Genomic DNA, 19,174 nt, shown 5'->3' on the forward strand with positions numbered 1-19,174 from the left:
GTGTCCAGAAAGACAGGGAAAGATGCTGTGAAACACATTGTTTCTGTAGGAACTGCAGAGCTGTCTGAAACAGCTATAAAGGGAACAAGTCCTTTAAGATTATGTATATCCTAATTAATGTCAGTGTTTTCTTTTTAAATTAGATGCAGCAGTTGGAATTAGCACAGATGCAACAAAGAGAAGCCAACCTCACAGCTTTGGCAGCCATTGGGCCAAGGAAGAAAAGACCATTGGATTCATCAAACGTTGGATCTGGATTCGAGGTACAGATGTGGCTTGCAATGACTTGGATGGTGTTATGTCTTCATACTGAATCACATTTATCTTTCCCTGTAGGAAGAAGTGAGAATTCTCTCACACAAAATGGTTTGTTGCATTCTGTAAGAAACTTAGTTTGTGTTTAGGTGCTTGAAAGAATTGTTGCTGGTAAATTTGATGGGTGTGTGTAATTGTGAGTTGAAGGAAAGACTCTGCATAAGAGTGCTGTGTGTAAAGGACTGAATGAACTGATGACTCAGAGAAATTTCCATGTTCAGTGGAGGGTAACCAAGCTGTGGTGGCCTTCTACAGTGGGTAGTTGTCATGGCCCCTCAGTTGAATGCACAGTGGCTGGTTTGGGTGGCTTTTGAAATGGGTCTTGATTTGACATTTGAATGTGGACATCTATCCATGCACAATACATAGGGACTCTTCTCAAATATTCTGTGAGTTCACCTTGGCTAGGTCCTCCCAAAAAGTGATAGATAAATAAATAAGTAAAGCTAGACCATTCACTTCCTGCAATGAGCCAGATTGTCTTCTCTAGCTCATGTTGAATTTTAGAAGTGCATTCAAAGTGCTTTTAACAAATCTTGTCTGAGCAAATCTCTTAATGTGCTGGAGAGTAACTGTTTCCAGTACCTGGGAAGCTTCTGTGGCTGCGGAAGTCCATTCCATGGAGACTGACAGTCTGCTTCTGTTAGAGGTCATCATCTTTGCTGGAGATGAGAGAAATTAGTGGGCTTTCATTCAAGTGTTACTGTCAGCTTTGCCCTTCTTTATCATGAAGCCTCGATATTGCTCAAGTGGAAGGTTGGTTGGCCTGACACAATCACAATGACCAGGAGCCTGGAAAGTAACTGTTGTGTGGAGGCAGTGGTAGTAAAGTTGTTCTTTCTGATGAACCTTAAGTCCTTTTCATTTCTGTGGCTTGGGAAGCTTAAATAGATGGTAGTGTTGAAAATAATCTGTCATTTTTGCATAGTGGAATCTGAGAGGGTCCTTGTTATCCTTGTCCTCAGTTACTCCAGTGTAACTGAGACAGTAGTGGCATTTTTCCTGTAGTTTTTTCTTCATCTGGACTGCAACAAGAGGCCTTGCTAAGCAGGTGAGATAGACTTGTTTCAGTGAATTTTTAATTTATTTTTTCCCTGACATGGATACAGAATTAGGTCTTTGAATACTCCCTGTTAACCACAAGTGAAGAGAAGCAATCTGTCTCTAAACAAGCTGCAGAAAGCAGCGTTCACAGCTTTTGAGTAGCTTTTCTCCTCTTCTTTGAAGTTTTTTAATGCACTTTCACATGAAGCTAAATGTATGGTTATTTTTTTAATAATACCACTGGAAAAACTTGAAAAAAAATCAGTCTAGCACAAGAACAGTTTTCCCCATCCTTTTCTCATCTTCCCCCAAGCTTCTATCGAGTAACTATTCCTGTTCTTCGTAGTGGTTTTCTGTAATTATTGCCGGATTTGTTTCTGAATATTTAACAAGTCTGCCTGTTAAGTACTTTTCACTTATTTCTCATCATCTGTGGTATGTCTGCTTTATTGAAAGCTTCATGAGATTGTGCCAAAGTGAGACAGATAACAGTGTTGCTGTTGAAAGCTGGAGATCCATTATTTACATTGCCACTTTAAAATAATGTGGACACAACATACGTAAAACTGACCATATACCTTGATAACATTTCATTGTCACAAATTTACCTGCTGTATTTTAAGCATAGGTTGCCATACTAGACGGAATTGTAAGGGCAGTAGGTGAAACTAATTCTGACAGTGAAACTATTTTTGTTTCTTGCATGCAAGCTCACATTCCAGTGCCTAGTACTGAGGCTTTGAGCTACCGGAAAGCATTTCTCTGCAGACAGTTTTTTTTATTTTGTGAAATAATGCAGGATAGAAATCCTTGAGAAGGATGTTTAGATTTAAATGTTTTAAGTGTCCCAATATATCTGAGCAGGATTTATAAAAGGCTTAAGACTTCTCATGTAGAATAAAGAATGGTCTTGACAAACACTCTCTAGTTCAAGAAGCAGAACATTTGTAATACATTCATGATAACATGGCAAAACATCCTGAGCAGTAAACAACATTCCATTCTTCAGAGATGAAAGGAGGTCTTTGAAACTGAAAGCAAGTACAATATGGCCTTAGGCTGATACACATTTGGGCATCTTTAAAATCATCTTTTTGGGCAACCTGTCTGAGAATAATTTAAACAGGCAGGATGTGCTTTCTCATTTCAAATTGCAAATACAGACAAAATACAGCTTTACTCTCAAATAATCTTAAATGTCAGAACTTCTAGACTGTGCAATGACTAGGAGTAAATCTGTGTATAATACTCTTGTGACATTCTTTTATTATTATTTTTGAAGCCTAATAACTTAGTAGAGAGGTATGGTAGAAGAAGTTACTCCTGAATATGAATGATATTTAACATAATTGAGTGAAATCACTGATGCTAACTGTATTTTTAACTAAGACTTCAACTTTCTTGGCGTAATGTTTTTGTACAATGTTTGTGTCTCTTATGGCCATGTTAGCTCTGTACAGCTTCTTTCCATGGTTGTCTACTGCAATAATTAAAGGAAAGGAATTGTTTCAAGCAATCATTGACATAAACTGAAACCGTAAGGTATTTGGAAAGGAATTGTTTCAAGCAATCATTGACATAAACTGAAACCGTAAGGAGATGGGGAAGAAATAATCAGCTACAATATGTATTTAAAAAGTGAAACTGTGCAAGTAAATTTGTCGTGTATTTGCCTTTCTTTATTCAGTACCAAAACGTAATGGGTACTGGAAAAGTTCAGTTCAACAGACTGGGTTGGTTGGATCTGCTGCCTACTGTTGCAGTAAATGTGAAAGGCTAAAACCAGCATTTTAGGGAGCATGATATGCTAATTTACACACAAACAAGTATCTGTGTTTAACTGGGATGATTCTTCAGCCCGAGGTTTTCTATTTCTCCACAGTCCAGCACCTGGCTTTGCACCTCTTCCGAAAAGTCTTTTTCCTGAGATAGTTGAGCACATGATTGCTGCACATTCATCTTATTTTGGTCTCTAAAATTGTGCTTTCTTTACTTGGTCTTTCCAGGAGACCTGGACCAAGTCATTTTAATGTGGTAACTAGAACATGTGGTGACACAAGCATGTGCTTTCCAGCTAGAAGCCTGCTTGCCAGCAGCCTCATCACCTCATAGTGTAACAAGTACAGAAAGAGACTCTTGTCCAGAGAAGTGCCTGCCAACTAATTTGGACCTAAAACCAATAAAGAAAGAGTAAACTGTATATTACCATGATTGCTTATGCATCGCTGAAGTTGAAATCCATGATGATCTTGGAATGAAAAATTAAGGCTAATGCTCTAGGCCGAATTTTAAAAAAAGAAAAAGGCATCAGTATAATGGGAATTCTTTTTCCTTTCTTGTTGGAAACACTAGTTTGGGTAGTTTTGCATGTTCTCTTCACTGCAACTTAACATTTGAATGGTATTGTTCAGAAAGAGTAATTTGAGAAAGCCCTGGTAAGAAAATCTCTCTATTGTGAAAATGTGTTAATTGGTGCTACTTGTAATCCAGAGGTGGCAATATCTTCATCTCTCTCATTCTTATCCCTCTGGACACTTTTGGATACAATGAGGGGGAGAGGCCTTTGGATTTGATTTATATGTGTCTTGGGGTTTGTGCATTTGTTACCCACCTCTCCTCCTCCCCTAGTTGGAGGGCATGTGGTAAACAGTAATGAATTAAAGGGGAGGAAGAATTGAAAACTAACTCATCTTGGGAAGGGAGGACACTTCTATAACACATAAGAAAAAAGTAAACTTGAAACCACAGACTCATTTTCCCAATTCTTTGTTCTGTTTCATAGTTTTTATTGGTTGGTAACACGCCCCATAATGTTTTCAATGCTGATAAATAGTCAAGGATTTTTTAATATTTTTTATTAAGTTTTACTGCTTTTCTGTTGACAAAGCGATTTTGGAAACATCTTTGTCTCATTCCTACTGTAACTGGAATCTTAGAAATTTGAAGACTACAATTCCAAGTCCTTAAACTCTCTTTCCTTCCATTTAGAGGTGTCTTGGGTGCCAAGTCATCTTTGGCCTTGAACTGAGAACTCTGCATTTGTGCAGAATTATGCAACAGGGAGGAAAAAAAGTCTACAGATGTTTTTGAAAGTAGACTCAGAATACTGGCTGTTACACTTGCTGTTGTCATCTGAATACTGTGGTTGGGTCTTTCTTTTACTTTGTACAGGAAAACTTAGTTGGATGCTTGTACTTCTGTGTAATCTGTTGGGGTAGACTGCTTGCTTTTCATTAATTTTCTGGCTCCATGATAACACATTAAGTACTTAGAAATTATGCAGTCTGTCCTGCCCTGAAGTGCTGTTGGTGCTGTGTTCTTCACTTGCTTTCTTCCAGGCTGGTTCCACTGATTGACTCAGGGGTGTAACATCTTGTGTCTTTTCTTTCTTTTTGCCAGATCCAATGGCACAGGAAATTCCTCCTTCCAGACACTGCTTGTGTCTGTTCTGTCCCCTGCCAAGACTGGTTGCTCTGTTAGTAAGTGTGGGTCTTGCCTTGACACAGGTAGTCTGGCTTTGCTGTGGAAGCTCAAGCTACTGGAAGCAGTTGCTACATAAGTAAATCATGCAGCTGATATCCTGTGGTCAGTGCAGGGCCATTCAAGTACTTTCCTTCTGTCAAACTCCTAGCCCTGGCCAGCAGACTTAAAATAATGTGATACTTCCAGGATTGTGCACATCTAATACACAGCAGTCCACACATAAGCTTGCATTCTCCTTCTGCAAAGAAATTTGGCAAGCAAAAATGGGAGAAATGCCTTGTTTACCACAGTGGTCATTGTTCCATTTTTAGTATTGACTGTGGGTGGAGGAAATGAGCTTGTCATCTTCTCTTGTGTCTGTCACATCTGATCATTGTTAGCAGAACTTAAACTTACCCTTCTTGCTTTACAGCTCTGGGATGCTGGTATGCATGTTGATTAAGCATATTCTGTACATGGTGCTTATTTAAGCTTTGGAAATGCTCTTTAGGTTGACTGAGGAAGAACTAAGCCTTTGAGCAACAAGTCCTTTCTGCAGAATGGAAGTAAACCCAACTCTTCCAAGCGACTGGGGAAGAGACATGATTTGTTTTTCTGGTGTGTGAGAATTAGACAATAAAATTGCTTCTTTTTTTTTTTTTCCCCAGAAATGATGTATGTATTTAAGGAATATGTAAGTTTATGTTATTGTAAGTGGTAACTATAGAAGCTACAGCCACCTTTTTGGCCATAAGCTCTTCTGATTAGAGAAAATGTTAGCACAATTCATCAGCTACGGTTAAGGATATGACTAAGTGTGAATTTAAAGGCATGAATTGGCTCTGTAGCAAATGATAAGTTTGCTGCTCCCTGTGCAACAAGGCCACTGCCTGGTCTTTGGCATTGGTACATGATAGTCTGCTAAAGTATTTTCTTAGAAGCTGCATAAGATTAATTGAAAGGCAATCACTTCAAATTGGACTACTTATATACAAGTAGGTGTTCATAACCAGGCTACAAAATCTGTTTCTACACTTCAGCAGTTTCCCTCACTTTCTCTGTGTCTCCTTCTGTCTCTGTCACCCCTTCCCCCAGCCCACAGGTCTAAAGTGATACTGGAGGGTAAGGTTTTTTCTGCTTTGCATATGCTTAATGTATGCAGAGTCTTGATTTAAATTTCTGGTTCTTATTTAAGCTCTTGGACAACTGAAGTGTCTATGACATGGTCATACCTTTGGGGAAGAAGGGAGCTAAAAGTTATTGCAATTATAAAATGTCTTCAGCTTCTTAGTTATCTGTTTCAAGACCTAACTAAGCACAGCTCTGTCAGCTAGAGAGTTTCAGTTTCTGTGCTGAATTTCCTGGCTCCTGTCAGTCTAGCCCATACACTTGATCTGAATTTTTTCCCCATGTAAATAGGCAAAAATATTCTCGACTGCCATTCATACACTTCAGAAATGCAGTTCATTGGTCCATATCGTGTCTTCTCTGTGCTAGAGATGAACTTAATTCTTCTTATATGTGAAAGATATCTGCAATTTAAATGACTAATTGCATTGTAGCTTTAGGCTGAACATATTGGTAACGCACAAATGTTGATGACATGTGAAGGGTCAAGAGATTTATAATTTAGTTGACAATACATTGCTTAAAATGATGTGGCAAAGAGCCAGAAAATTTCAGCTTAATAATTGTCTATTAACTAACATGACATATTTGTATAGTATTCATTACCTCCAGGTACAGATTAAGCATCTGATGTACCCATACGAAGTGACATGCGTACATGAATCTTGGGCATAAAAGTGAATAAACTGACATTGCATTCACAGTAATTTGTTTCAATATGTAAAACATGTTGTTGCCTACATTTGAAAGGACTTGTAGGAATGTTGCAATAAACTCTGAAGAAAAATGTGTAGTTGAATGGAGTTTTCTATTATATAGATCTGACAGCTTCGTGAGGCTTTTTGTAGGCTGCAGATAACATCATAAATACACATTTGTTTTCAGCTGCACAAGAAGCAGCCTGGATATAGAGCTCAGAGTCCTTCAGCCATTGACTTGAGCTACCCTAATGGTCTATAAGGTTAAAAAATAAAATCAAATCATCAGACCCCAGCCTAACACAACCAACTTTCTTTTTAGAAATGAATCATATAAATATTGAGTAATGTAATATTTTAGTGTTGTGAATGTGGGAGTATTTCTGTGAGACCGAGGTTTGTTAGAATAGGCAGCATCAGTAGGCCAGCTTGTCACCAAACTACTGTCAACTTCTTTCACTTTGTTTTCTCTGGCCTAAATCAGGCACTTGTTTGTACAAGCAAAAATGTCACAATTTTGACAGGGTCTGTTCCTTTCTCCCGGCTGCTGGGGAAGACTCAGGTAAGTGTTTGAACACAATGTGTTAATGGTTTTTTAACCTTTTTTCTCCTATAAGACAGGATATATGTTCTGTGTTTTACAGCTGAGAAACCAAGTACAGCATACACCAGATATCAGTGACCTCAGTGTGACCACATGTGACAGAGGTGGGGGTTGAACCTGATGCTTTTGCTTCAATTCACTAGGTGCTCCTACCACCTCTCAATAACATCTCTGCTGCACACAGCTGTCATTTTTCAGTGTGTGGAGGTGTCATTGAAAATTGTTTCATGACTTTGCTTCCTTCTGTTGGTGGTATTTTTATAATGTGCAGCAGAGCTGCAATAACAGTTCACTCTCTTGAGATCTTGGCTCTGGGATTGTGGTATGTTTATACCACACCAAAAATTGAAATGAGAACTCTTGGCTTGACTTTTAACATTTGACTGAACACTTTTCTCCCTTAAAGCACCTCCCTCCCAAGAGTTAAAAATTTTGAATTTTGGTTGGTGTGAAGTCATTGAATTTGGGAAGGGAGTGTGTGCTCCACCAGGAACAGCTCATTGAACCTGCCCGGAACTTGGTGGGGAGGAAGGTGTTTGCAGACCTCTCTCAGCTTTGTGTCAGGGCCTGTAGGATAGCTCTGAGCAGTTTGGAAATCCTTGTCAGTATCCATGATCCAAACTTGCAGATGTCATGCTCCGGATACCTTGCAGGCTAGAAGTAAGGTGGTGATGGTGGCTCTGTATTAACTTCACTCTTGCCTTTTCAGAGAGTTGGTATTTAATTCTCCATCCAGCCACTGGAGAGAGCTCTAGAGATCTTAAATCAGGTTTCCAGAGCAACCTCTGAACAAAGCTGGCTGCTCAACAGCTTGGGACTACAGCAGCAGTTCCACAATGTGTTCTGCTGCCAAGATCAGTGAGTGTAATTGATCTCTGTCAGGTGTGTGTAAAAGGCTCTAAGGGTGACAGTGTGCTGCTGTAGAAAAGCTGCTTATTGGGCTCAATTCTGAGGATAGTTCAAAAGCAGGACTGCTGCTCTTGTGACCTCCTGGGGCTGATTTTAATCCAGCTGGTGGTCTCAGTACTGGGAAGGGTGGTTTACAGTGGTGCAGAGTTACACTGCTGCAGTGCCTTACCTGGCTTACAAACAGGGTCTGTCAGCTGTGATACCCAGGCTGACTGGTAGAGTCTACACTGATAGCTGGCCCTCCTGGTCTGCATGTCTCTGTGTCATTTCCCTTTTGGAAGGAAGACAGAGTGGTGAGGGTTCAGTGAAAGACAGGAACTTGAGGGTAACAAAAAAGAGAGAGAAAAAAAGAAGTAGTTTCTAATTAAAGCACTAATAATTAGATGTTGCAGAAGGGGGGATGCAGGCTGGTTGCAGTACCCTTTGCTAGAATTGATTCTACAGGGATGCATTTTCTATTTGCTTATCTTTGTACTTGACTGCGACCTGGTTGAAAAGCAGCACTTTTCACGTCCCCTTGAAACAGACAAATCTGTCTTGGGGTATGCTGAAAAAGTGAAGGATCCCCCAAAACAGCAAGACACAAGTGGTTGCTGCCTGACATGGAGGAACATAATAGAGATGTCTGGGAGCAAGGATTGGGCTGGTATTTTCCAGGTCTCAAAAGCTCTGTGCTTTTGAGGAAGGGGTATGTGAAATGTAAAGGAGAGGATTATTGACTGTTGCCTAGGGCCAGACAAGGTTGATCTACTGCCCAATAGGAATTTTCTCAAGTGGAGGCTCTGAGAACTGAGCAGCAGAGGACTCTCCCTTAAAGTGTCCCTTGTGTCAACTTGACAGCTCAGAGCTGGGCATTTCTTCAGTAAAGTCTTGGACATTACCAGAGGCATCCATGATGGTTCATTAGGATGTGCAGCTCTCAGACCAAATTGGTCTTGGTCCAAATTCTGAAACAAAACCATGAGAAAACAGTGTTTCAATACAACTGTGGAATACAGCAGCTAAAAGGAGATAGTGCTCATCACTGTATAAATTTACTTAAAAGTGGATTCCCCAGCATGGTCCCTATCTGGACTGGGATGACCCAAGCTGTCTGTTAGTTTCTTTAATTTTAAACCAGCATGTACTTTGAGAGAAGGACTTTTTCTTTTAACTTGTGGTAGCAGCTGTTGGTTGTCAAAGAGCTCCTGGCCTCTGAAATGCTGTACTTGGTAGCTTTGATAAGCCAGAGTGATGCTATGGGAAATGTAGAGCTGTGAACTGGCTTTGTTAGCCATCAAGGGGCCCAGGATAAGCTTTGGCTTTGGATGTGGTATTACAGCATAATGTTGCATTATGTCTCTGCACTTTGCATGATGGGTAAGAATTTAAGAATAAACAAATCCATAACTCTGTCTGAAACACAGGCAGCTTGGTGCTTCTGCCGTGTTGTAGCATCTTGCAGCTACAACAGCTTCCAAAGCAGGCTGGGGGATTTGTGCTGTCTGCCTCCTTTTTGTAAGAGTGAACAGGCTTGAGGTGGCTTTGTTTGGTGTCTTTTTAAAGGTAAGACTTCTAGTCTAATGACTTATTTTGAGAGAAAATACTTTCACCTCAATAAAGTTCTTTGAATTATAAAGGACATTGCTGTTGGGTTACTGAAAACCCTTGGGGTTTGTTTCATTTATAACATTGCCTCAGGCCTTCTGCTGCATCCTGTTGGACTGACCTCCTTTTCAACCCGTGCTGGCAGCTGCGTTGCAGAGCTATCTTTTCCCTGGATCCTTCAGGGTTGTCATATGACAAACTTGAACTGTGACCCTTCTGTGTCTTACCAGGACAGCAGTGCCCTCTGTGCAATGTGGCCAGCAGTCTTCCCCACGCACACATTTGTTCCAAGCCATTTAACAAACTGAAAGTTTCAAATGATGGCATTTCATAGTGTTTAATAGTATTGACTGTAAAGCAAATGAAATGGTGCTGAATACCCTGTGTGCTGCTTGTAAAAAATACAGCTTCCATTTCTGCAATGTGCCCTGGGTTTTCTGTGGCTAGCGTCTGCTTTCTGGTGAATCTCTTTATATTTTTAATAAATTTCAATGCTTCCACCCTAACAACAGTAGTGTTTGCTGCTATAGGTAGTCCAGCAGTGGTATTCATTTCTAATAAATGGAGGGTTTAAACAGATTTCTCTAAGCAAAGTGGGTAAGTCATTTTGCTGAAGTCTTGCAGAGAGTGTTAGGGTAAGAATTGATATAGTTAACACTGCATCCAAGCAACACCATCTCCAAGTGGTGTTGATGCTGGCAGGCATTGCCTTGCTGAAGTTACAGAGACTGAGCACTCGTATTTGTACAAATTACATTCATTACCAAGAACCCTCCAGTAGTGATAAGAGACTGGCTGTGCAGCACAGATTGGCTCCAAGATAAGTAGCCAGTCTATTGTGCGGCTCATGGTAATCTTCCTCCTTCCCACCCCTAATAATAAATCTTGGGGCATTTTGGAAAGCATGGGTGTTGCTCGTTCCAGTAGCTTGAATGTGAAACTACTAAACATCATCATCTCCTACCAACTGTATTTTCATAACCAAGCAAGGCAGCTGACTGAGATTGATAGGCTCAGGTACAATGTTCCGAATATCTGGATGCTTTCCGTGAGTATTTTTTGCTCCCTTAAAGGACAGAGCACAGATGATGACTGGGATGAGAGTTTCTCCTGACCATGTTCCAAAGCTAGGGCACACTCACAGTGATGATTTTTTTCATGAAGAGATGGAAACCTCTGGAGCAAGCGGTAGTAAGAGCTGTGCAAAACCTGGGGCTCTGCACAGGTACAGTGTTAATACCTTCTTAGTTGGCTTGTCCTGTCTCAGTGCAAGCATCTGTTTAGCAGGCTTCAGTGATATGGTTCTTATTTAGCTTACTGTAGTAATACAATTTTAAAGGAAGAAAGAACTTTGTGGTTGCTTTGACTGAAATAAACCATCAGCTGGCAAGAGCTTGCTTTGTCTTTTTCAGTATCTAATGTGCAAAGATTTTTGGATTTTGTTTTCAACATGGAAAGCTGAACATCACAGGCTAATTTTTACAAGTAGGCAATATAATCCAACCAGTTTGGTTAAAACTTGTAGTCACATGAAATTCTAATGTTTCTGATTTTTTTTTTTTTTTTAATCTCTCCCCCATGTAGGGTTTGAATGGCAATGGAATTGCTGCTGGATCACCAGGTTTTAGCTTTACAAAGCAGAAGCTCTGTCCAAGAGTAACCCGTGTCTGTCTCAGGGACTTGATATTCTGCATGGAACAAGACAGGGAGATGAAGCATTCTCTACACTTGTACCGTGCTCTTCTGAAGTGATTTGAATCTTGCATTTCACCTTGCTGTCTACTGCCAAAGAAAACACTGAAACATTGTTGCACTGTCTTGAAATTCCAGTTTCTGGAAAATGATCCGTTGTAAGGATAACTCTTGTTTACAGATAAACATTTTTATTAAATACCTAACTTAGCACCTGTAAGGTTTTTAATAATATTTGGCTTAAATCAGTCTGTAAACCAGTGGAAACACTGAGCTGCACACATAAGCACCTACATGCTTGCATTTAACTGTTTTACAAGCTCTGAGGGCTTGGTAAGTGTCCCTAGTTTATGTATGTCACTTGCTTCAGTACTCTGGAGTCTGCAACATCTCTTCTATGTGTAGTGCCACCTTCCAATCCAATCTTATTTAGGGAAACAAGTATCACTATAATGGCACAGCATAGCATGGCAACTGTATTTAATCGTGAGCCAGCAGTCAGTCAACATGCTAATGTACTGCCTGTCTGACTCAACATCTTAAATTTTCTGGGCTTAGAATTACTACTGGATGTTCATTTGTGGAGATCAAAGTAGCAAGCAAATGGAATGAGGGGTTCTTTCTACCCCACACTTGCCTCAGTTGCCCTCAGCCTTTCCTCCAAGAAAGAGACTGAGGGAAGGAGGACAAATCAGTCATTCTTGTGATTGAAGTACATCACACAGTGTAGTTAGGGCATACTTGGATGTTCAGGGAAAATTTGGAGTTACTAAAAATACAGAGTGAAAGATCCTAAAAAGGAAGGGTAAGCAGGAGAAACAGTTTATCCTTCTCTGATAGAAAAAATAGCATTGAACTTGAGCATAGATGTGGAAAGAAATTACAAAAACAACCTGTGCTAGCTACAAGAAAGGGAAAAATTGAGATGCATTGAAACTCTGCAGCTGAAGACCCTCTTAAGGAGAGGAGCAGTGTTTGCAAAGCACAGGATTCACTGCTGTAGAATATTGATTTAATACTTTAATGGGGTGTAACAGGGAAACTTCTCAAATAGAATGTATTTAGACAGTTGCTTTGTTTTCATTCAGTGAGGAGGAGGACTCCAGATTATAAAGACTGTTAGAACAGATTCAAAGATTGTCTACTTGCTGGTAAAGACTGCCTTGTGGTGGAAGGAAAGCCCTCTGGGTCACCCTTCTCCCCAGCCTGCAAACATGTTGCCTTCCATGACACAGTGCTGTATAGCATGGCTATTTCCCAGGACTGGTGGGAAAGGCACTGACTGCATTCACAGAATCACAGAATATCCTGAGTTGGAAGGGATCCCTCAAGGATCATCAAGTCCAATTCTTAAGTGAATGTCCTGCACAGGGATTGAACACAGAACATTATTAGCACCATGCACTAACCAACTATTGAATGGCTTCCTGCTGAATTTTTTTTCTTTGAAAGAACAAGCTTCCTATGGTTACTTGGCATGCTGCTTCAAAACTTGAAGCAACTATTCACACACCCTCCACTGTCAGAACCACTGCAGATGGTTACCAAATTCACTAAGTTGTGAATCAGTTATGTTGTTTTTTGTTGGAACAGTAGTAAACAAATCTAGTAAAAGAATGCTGTAAGTTATTTATATATGTATATATAGCATATATATATATATATATGTAAGAAAAGCAGTACTTTGACTAAACTATAGTTTGCAAGATATTGATGGCATCAGGCAAAATTGTTTTGTATAATTAAATGCTTAGCTTTACTTTTTATGTAAAGTGCAGCATTTTCCATATTTGTGTACTGTATCTTATTGATCAGATGTTAAAAATTATTTTAAATACTGTATTAAAGCAATTATTTTATTAAAAATAATAAATTGTTGACTTTGTTTCCTTTCATGAGAAGTTCAGCATCTGAAGTTGTCAGCACCACGACTAATGGTGTGACTCCAAGAGCGAGCCCCAGCTGTCTGCCCATTGCAGGAGCTGGCATGGTTTCCTCACGTGACATATTAACTATAAACCTCTCTGTTTGAAGGGGTTTTAAACAGAAGTAGGTGACAGAGTAAAGGATTACTTGAAAGGGGAGGGGTGGGCAGGGAGAAAAAGCAATCTCTCATGTCTGATTTCCTCCTCTCAGTCAGCACAGAGACTGGGTTGTGGGGTTTTTGTTAACAGCTGGGCAGAGGTGAGAGCTTCACACATGTTCTGGGAAGTGAAAGCACAAACTGTGTCAGACTTCAGCAATGTGCTGTGGAAGCACTGTCCTAAATTATTTTTAAAGCAACTCACAATTAATTAAGGTTGGAGAACCACAAAGAGAATCTGCATATTGGCCTGCCTCTTTCGCTTCTTTAAACCAATGTGATACTAAAGTGAAATATGTTGGAAAAAATAATTGATAAATAGATATATCAAAAGGATGATGGATGATTCAGGTGTTTTTATGACCTGCCTATGATGCAGATCACATGCTTTTACTGCTGCCAGAGCAAGCTGTCTCTCACCAGTAGATTCTCCCTGTGTGCTGCCTCTTCCCTGGCATGTCATGTCCACACCCACACCACTCCCAAAACACCCCTCAAACTCAAAAATCATACGCAGTAAAGAGTAGCAGATGTTTTCAAAAAGGTTTTTCAGCAGGTCTTTAGGCCAAAGCTTTTTGCACCAGCGTTGTCCTTGGTGCAAAAACAAAATACATGTCTCCCTGCCAAGAATTCATCCTGCCTCGCATTGGAGCTCAGCTTCGCTTCTGAGAAAAGTGTCCTCTGAAGTGGCATTTAGCAGATACCTGGGCTTTGCTCAGCTACATGAGGAGTTAAAGGAGAGATCACCAGGGGTTCACTTCCATGCTTTTCCCCAATCTTCCTGCCCCTTATGGGAATACGAAAATCCCAGTCATAAGGTGATGAGGACAAAACCTGCTATTATGCTTCCTTGCCTTTTCGTTCTCAGTATGCTCATGTTCAAGCTTGGGAACCAAGGGGAACTGTCTGTGCCACCAGTGCCAGGAGGGCTCCAAAGTTTGCTCCAGGCACTTCCTGCTCTGCAGTTGGCCTGCTACCCTTGTGTCTGTTTCTGATGTACTGAGCTGGCTGGGCAACTATCCCTGCCACTGGAGTGCTCAACCATTAGAGAAAAGGGTATATACAGCTGGGGTGGGGGGAAGCTGTTGTTGCTTACTCTTTACTACTCTTTCAGCAGTATAGTATGCCAAGTTTTGTGTGGTACTGGTGACAAAAGGGGGCCTGTACTGTTTCTCCTCCAACTGCTGCTTTTTCATTTTATTGCCATTTTCAAGTCTTAGCACTGAATCCAGCCCTTTGCACTGTCTTTGACTCCAGCTTTTCCCTTCTCCCCCTGGGAAAGCCTAGCTGGAGTGCACTAACACACCCTGCAGCTTTGTTCGAGGTTTAATGAGGAAGGTAGCAGGGGACTGTGAGACATTGCTGGATGATTCCTCAAAGCCATTGCACTCTCTTGGACACTTTGACACGAGTAGCTTAAGGCTACTGTTTGCATCAAGTTGTTCTAGGCCCCCTCTCTTTGTAGGCACCTGTGTCCTGCCATGTGAGTGCACTGTGCTGAACAAAAGTGCTGTCAGCTGTTCTCCAGGTTCATCTCTTTGCTCTGTTCTTTGCTTTCCTCTTCATTTGTTATCACTGGGGTGAAGAGGGAAAGACTAAAGCAAGTGAGGATATCCTGAAGGGGCAGACAGTCCAAGTGATCGGACTTGGTGAAATGGGCTTGTTCCCAGCAGCTTTTCAAATGAGAGCTGCTGGCTTTCTGAGGCCAAGTGCTGTACACTCTTCCTTCCCTCTGCACGTAGCCTGTGCAATGTCTACTTAAGCTCGAAAAGCTGGATGCAGCCATTGTTATCCCAAGTCCCACAGCTGGAGCCTGCAGCTCTGAAAATAACTACAATCTGTACTGAAGGCTTCACTCCTTGGAGGGGTGCAAAACTGAGTACCAAGACTGAAGAGCACAGCACACTGGACCTCTCTGTTCTGCAACTTTCGGTTCTGGGCTTGTTACCACATGTCAGTGGCTGGTCCCACCCTCGTTGGATAGAAAGGCTGCTTGTCTGCAGGCCTCAAGGCCAGTGTTTCACTTGGTGCAGGCCTTCTGTAACCTCGACAAGCACCCCATTTGGCTTTGTAACACTGAAAGAATAAGCAATAAGCATCGTCTCTTCCTTTGACATATATTAGTCCTTGCTCCTATGGCCTCTTCTTTCCTCTTCTATTATAGGCATGAGCTGGTCACTCATTGCCTGATCTCTGTAGCTATTCCGGCATGTTAGCTGATAACTTTGCTACCCAGTCTCTCCTTATGATTCCCTGCTTCAGTTTCCCTCCTGGAAGCCTGGTTTTGAGAGGGCTTTTGCTGTGAAGGGGGGGTGGGGGGTGGGAATGAGGGTTTTCATCCTGGATTTGAATGGTTGTTCTTGGATGGAAGGAGATGGTGGCAGAGGTCAGCTCGCAGCTCTGAGGCTGCTACTTTCTCTGCATGGAGAAGATCCTTGCAAGAAGTTGGTGTTTCATGGTGGCCAAGACTTCTGCCCTTAAGTCCTACTTCAGTCAAAGGTTTTCTACCAGGTCCTTACAGCAGTAGGTACCTCCCATCTTCCAAGGGATGTTTCCCTGACAGAGCTATCCAAAGTTCCTGCTGAACACCCTATCAGAGATGGTCATCCATTCTCTTCCCCAACCCCCATCTCACAGTCCCACAGCTCTTCCACGTCTCTCATTGTCAGCCTGTGTCTCAGAAGTAGCAAAGAATCACACAAGACATACAGAGGCATGTCTTGTGTGATTCAGGTGGGCACTGAGTGGTGTCAGGACCCACACACCGAGGCACCAGAGGGTAAACAGTATGTTTTTCACCAGATTTCTGCCCATTTGTAGTGTCACTGAAAGACCACCTCCCCTGGGGCTGTGTCCCCGTAGGAGAGAGCAAAGGTGGGGCTCTTCTGCATAGGTACTGCTAAGGCAAAAAAGTCCATCTCAGCAGCTTGGCATGCCACGCTCCTGCTCCACAGGCTTTGCTTGATAACTGCTCTGCAGTTATCAGTAAGCAGTTACTGTCTCTACCAGATCACAGGGAATATTATTTTTAAATCTATTTGAAATGAGAAATTATCAGACAGATCATCTGTATCTGTTTTTGAGAGCTAATTCATAATTACGTGTAGTTCCCCAAGCTTCTTGAGATATTTGCTCTTCCACTTTGAAGTGTTTAGCATGACAGGGTTTATTATTTACAGTTATTTTAAGGTGTTTCTTATGTCTGTTCTTAGAAACTGGAAGGAAGGGGTTTTTTTCAAGTAATTATGTGTGAATATACATGTACTCTGTGTGTACAAGGATGACTGAGTAACTTTTAAAAAGAAATACTCTACTTTATGTAAAGACTGAGTTACAACAGCTCCCAGGTGTGAAACTCCAGCAAGGAGAGAGGGAGGAAGGAGGTAATTTATCTTCTCTCTTTAAGAGGTTTCAAGTTTTAATACATTAAAATCCTTTGATACCTTTGTGCAAAATTGGGCCGAGAATAGACTCCCTTGAAGAGCTGATCAGTGGGAAGTCTCAAGAAGGAAAGGTAGGAAAAGGAGAAGGCATACAAAGGATGGAAAACAGAGCTCACTCCTCTCTGCAGGAGCTTCAGTGACACCTTTACATGCATTCTGGTGGAGGCTTTCTTTTACAGAAAAGACAGAAGAGGGCCTTTCTAGAAACAAAGCAGGTGGATATGTGTAGGCATGCTGTGTATTTAATGAAGCAGACTTACTGAGGAAGAAATCCTTAGATGGTTCCTTCCTGCTCCATGCCATTTTCATTTTTGACTTCACGTCTCTTAACATTTGGACAACACTTTTCTCATCTCATCTCTGTTTGAAGGAGTGGCAAGGACTATCACCAGCACAGAACAGAGCCAGTGTGGGATGAGGGATGGGGGCCACATGCTGTCCATGGGAGTCAGTGGCCTGATGCTGAAAGAAAAGGATGGAATAAGAAGATGATGTGTAGCCTAGGCTACATTAGACATACCAGGAGATGTGTAGATACAGTGTGGGCTACTCAACATCTCAAAGCTGAAGCAGTTTTCTTCTACTGATGTGAATGAACCACGGCTGGAGGCTTACAGCCCGTGTGAGCATCTGTCTTGTGTCAAGCTGAGGTGGTAATCAGGCTTGTGTTACCTCTTGTCAGAGCCAGGTCTGTAATTTGCTGCACCCTGCCTTTCACCAGCCCATTCCTAAGCCCTTTGCAGACTGGCTGGCAGGTGGTGCGAACTCAAAGAGTCCTCATCTCACACAGCTCTCAGTCTTTGCTTCTAATTTGAAAGCTTTAGCCCTCTTTATTACAGGGGGGAAAAAAATTGAAAGTGACCCAAACTTCAGGTACAGAGGGCAAATATTAAAAGTAAGCTTGTTTTTGCCTTTGAAATTCCACACTTCTTAGGAACTGTTGGTGAGTGATGCCCCAGAGCTGGGGAGGATGGCTCCAGAAAAAGATCCCCTCAAGTGTGCAATCAGCCCTTCACAGCAGTCTGCTGGGGATGCTGAAAGAGAAATCAGCATTTCGAGTTTTTTTCCCATGCGGTAAATAAGAACCTGTGGGAAGGTTCTGCCTATGTCCTTACACAAAACCAGGATATCCAGTAATTAGTGAGAGATACCTCCAGGGCAAACTCAAATTTTGCAACACTTCCCAAGGCAGGGAAAATGCCCTGGGCTAGGGCAGTCTTGGGAAGAGAGTGAGTCAGGAGCCTTATTTTTCTTTCTTTCTTTTTTTTTTTTTTCTTTCTCTGTAGTCCTGATCAAGTAAAAACTTTGCAGGGATGAAAACTTTGCAGGGACCAGACTCTTCCAGACCTCCCTGTACCTGGGTGAGGCTCCTCCGTCTCCTGAGACAGACGTCTGCCTTTTCAGGCTTTTTCTCCTTTACAAGCTCAACTTTCTGAAGTCCCGAGCCACGTCTGGGAGCGGGGAAGCCGAGCTGACCCCAGGTTTAGCATCCCCCAGGGAAGAAAGACGGGCAGGTGCCACCCAGCCCTCGCACAGTGGAAGAGGGTAGGGTGCTGCCTCTTTTGGTGATTTTCTCCCCTACCCCAGAAACACACGGATGATTTAAAGAAGGGCTCAAGAAGAGATTTAAAATTCCTCCATAGCTGTCACCCGCCTGGGGCGGCACCCGCCACATGAAGTGGAAGCAGCACAGGGCTGGGGCAGGGTGGGTGGCACAGGGCGATGGATGGCGGGAGCTGGCATTGACTCGCCGGCAGCTCCTGCGCGGGGACCCAGCCCCGGGAAGGGCGGCGAGGCTGCGCTGGCGGAGGGAGCCTTGAGAAAGCCTCGAGAAAGCCTCCTGCTTGGCTCTGGGCCCAGAGGCGCCAGCACCGCCCTTCTCCCCGGGGCGGCCGGGCCTGCCCAGCCCGGCCCGGCCCAGCGCCTGGGGAAGGCCCTGCCCTGGTGCGCCGCGCTGGGTCCGGCGGCTCTCGGCCAGAGGGCGGGTGGGAGGCCTGGCTGGGGGGCTCTGAGCCCTCACTGAGCCAACCGGCTGGTTCCCTGGGTGCCCCTGAACCAGCCGGCTGGTTCCCTGGGTGCTCCTTACTCTGACATGGCACAAGCCTCCTCAGGCACTTCCCTCATTGAGGAGTGTCTTTGAGAAGCCAATCTCCATCACGGGCAGCAAGCCTTACATAAGGGGCTTGAGTTCCTCCCATCGGGATGTGGC

At 42.5% G+C, this 19,174-nt stretch overlaps 1 protein-coding gene and 1 long non-coding RNA gene across 4 annotated transcripts in view; one reads left to right on the forward strand and one right to left on the reverse strand.

Annotated features, from left to right (window-relative positions):
- The window catches only part of TAF4B (TATA-box binding protein associated factor 4b), a 94,655-nt gene that overhangs the window by 57,967 nt on the left and 17,514 nt on the right, over nt 1–19,174 (forward strand). The window contains exons 14-15 of one of the 2 annotated variants that reach the window (XM_085052718.1): nt 144–263; nt 11,332–13,312. In XM_085052718.1, the coding sequence (XP_084908844.1) occupies nt 144–263; nt 11,332–11,499 (288 nt within the window). In that variant the 3' untranslated portion in view covers nt 11,500–13,312. Of the gene's footprint in view, nt 1–143; nt 264–11,331; nt 13,313–19,174 lie in introns of those variants that run through there. The other variant, XM_085052719.1, reaches the window with a different exon arrangement.
- On the reverse strand, nt 3,712–11,370 carry LOC146441926 (uncharacterized). Of its 2 annotated transcripts, XR_014850081.1 has the most exons (3): nt 9,042–11,370; nt 8,330–8,431; nt 3,712–5,080 (listed from the first exon to the last, which is right to left on the reverse strand). It is a non-coding gene; the product is annotated as an uncharacterized LOC146441926 (long non-coding RNA). The 2 variants fall into 2 exon arrangements; XR_014850080.1 differs by lacking the exon at nt 3,712–5,080 and having other exon boundaries at nt 5,203–8,431.

Source organism: Lichenostomus cassidix, chromosome 2, assembly GCF_008360975.1.
Source record: "Lichenostomus cassidix isolate B80296 chromosome 2, HeHo_3.0, whole genome shotgun sequence".
Taxonomy (NCBI): domain Eukaryota; kingdom Metazoa; phylum Chordata; class Aves; order Passeriformes; family Meliphagidae; genus Lichenostomus; species Lichenostomus cassidix.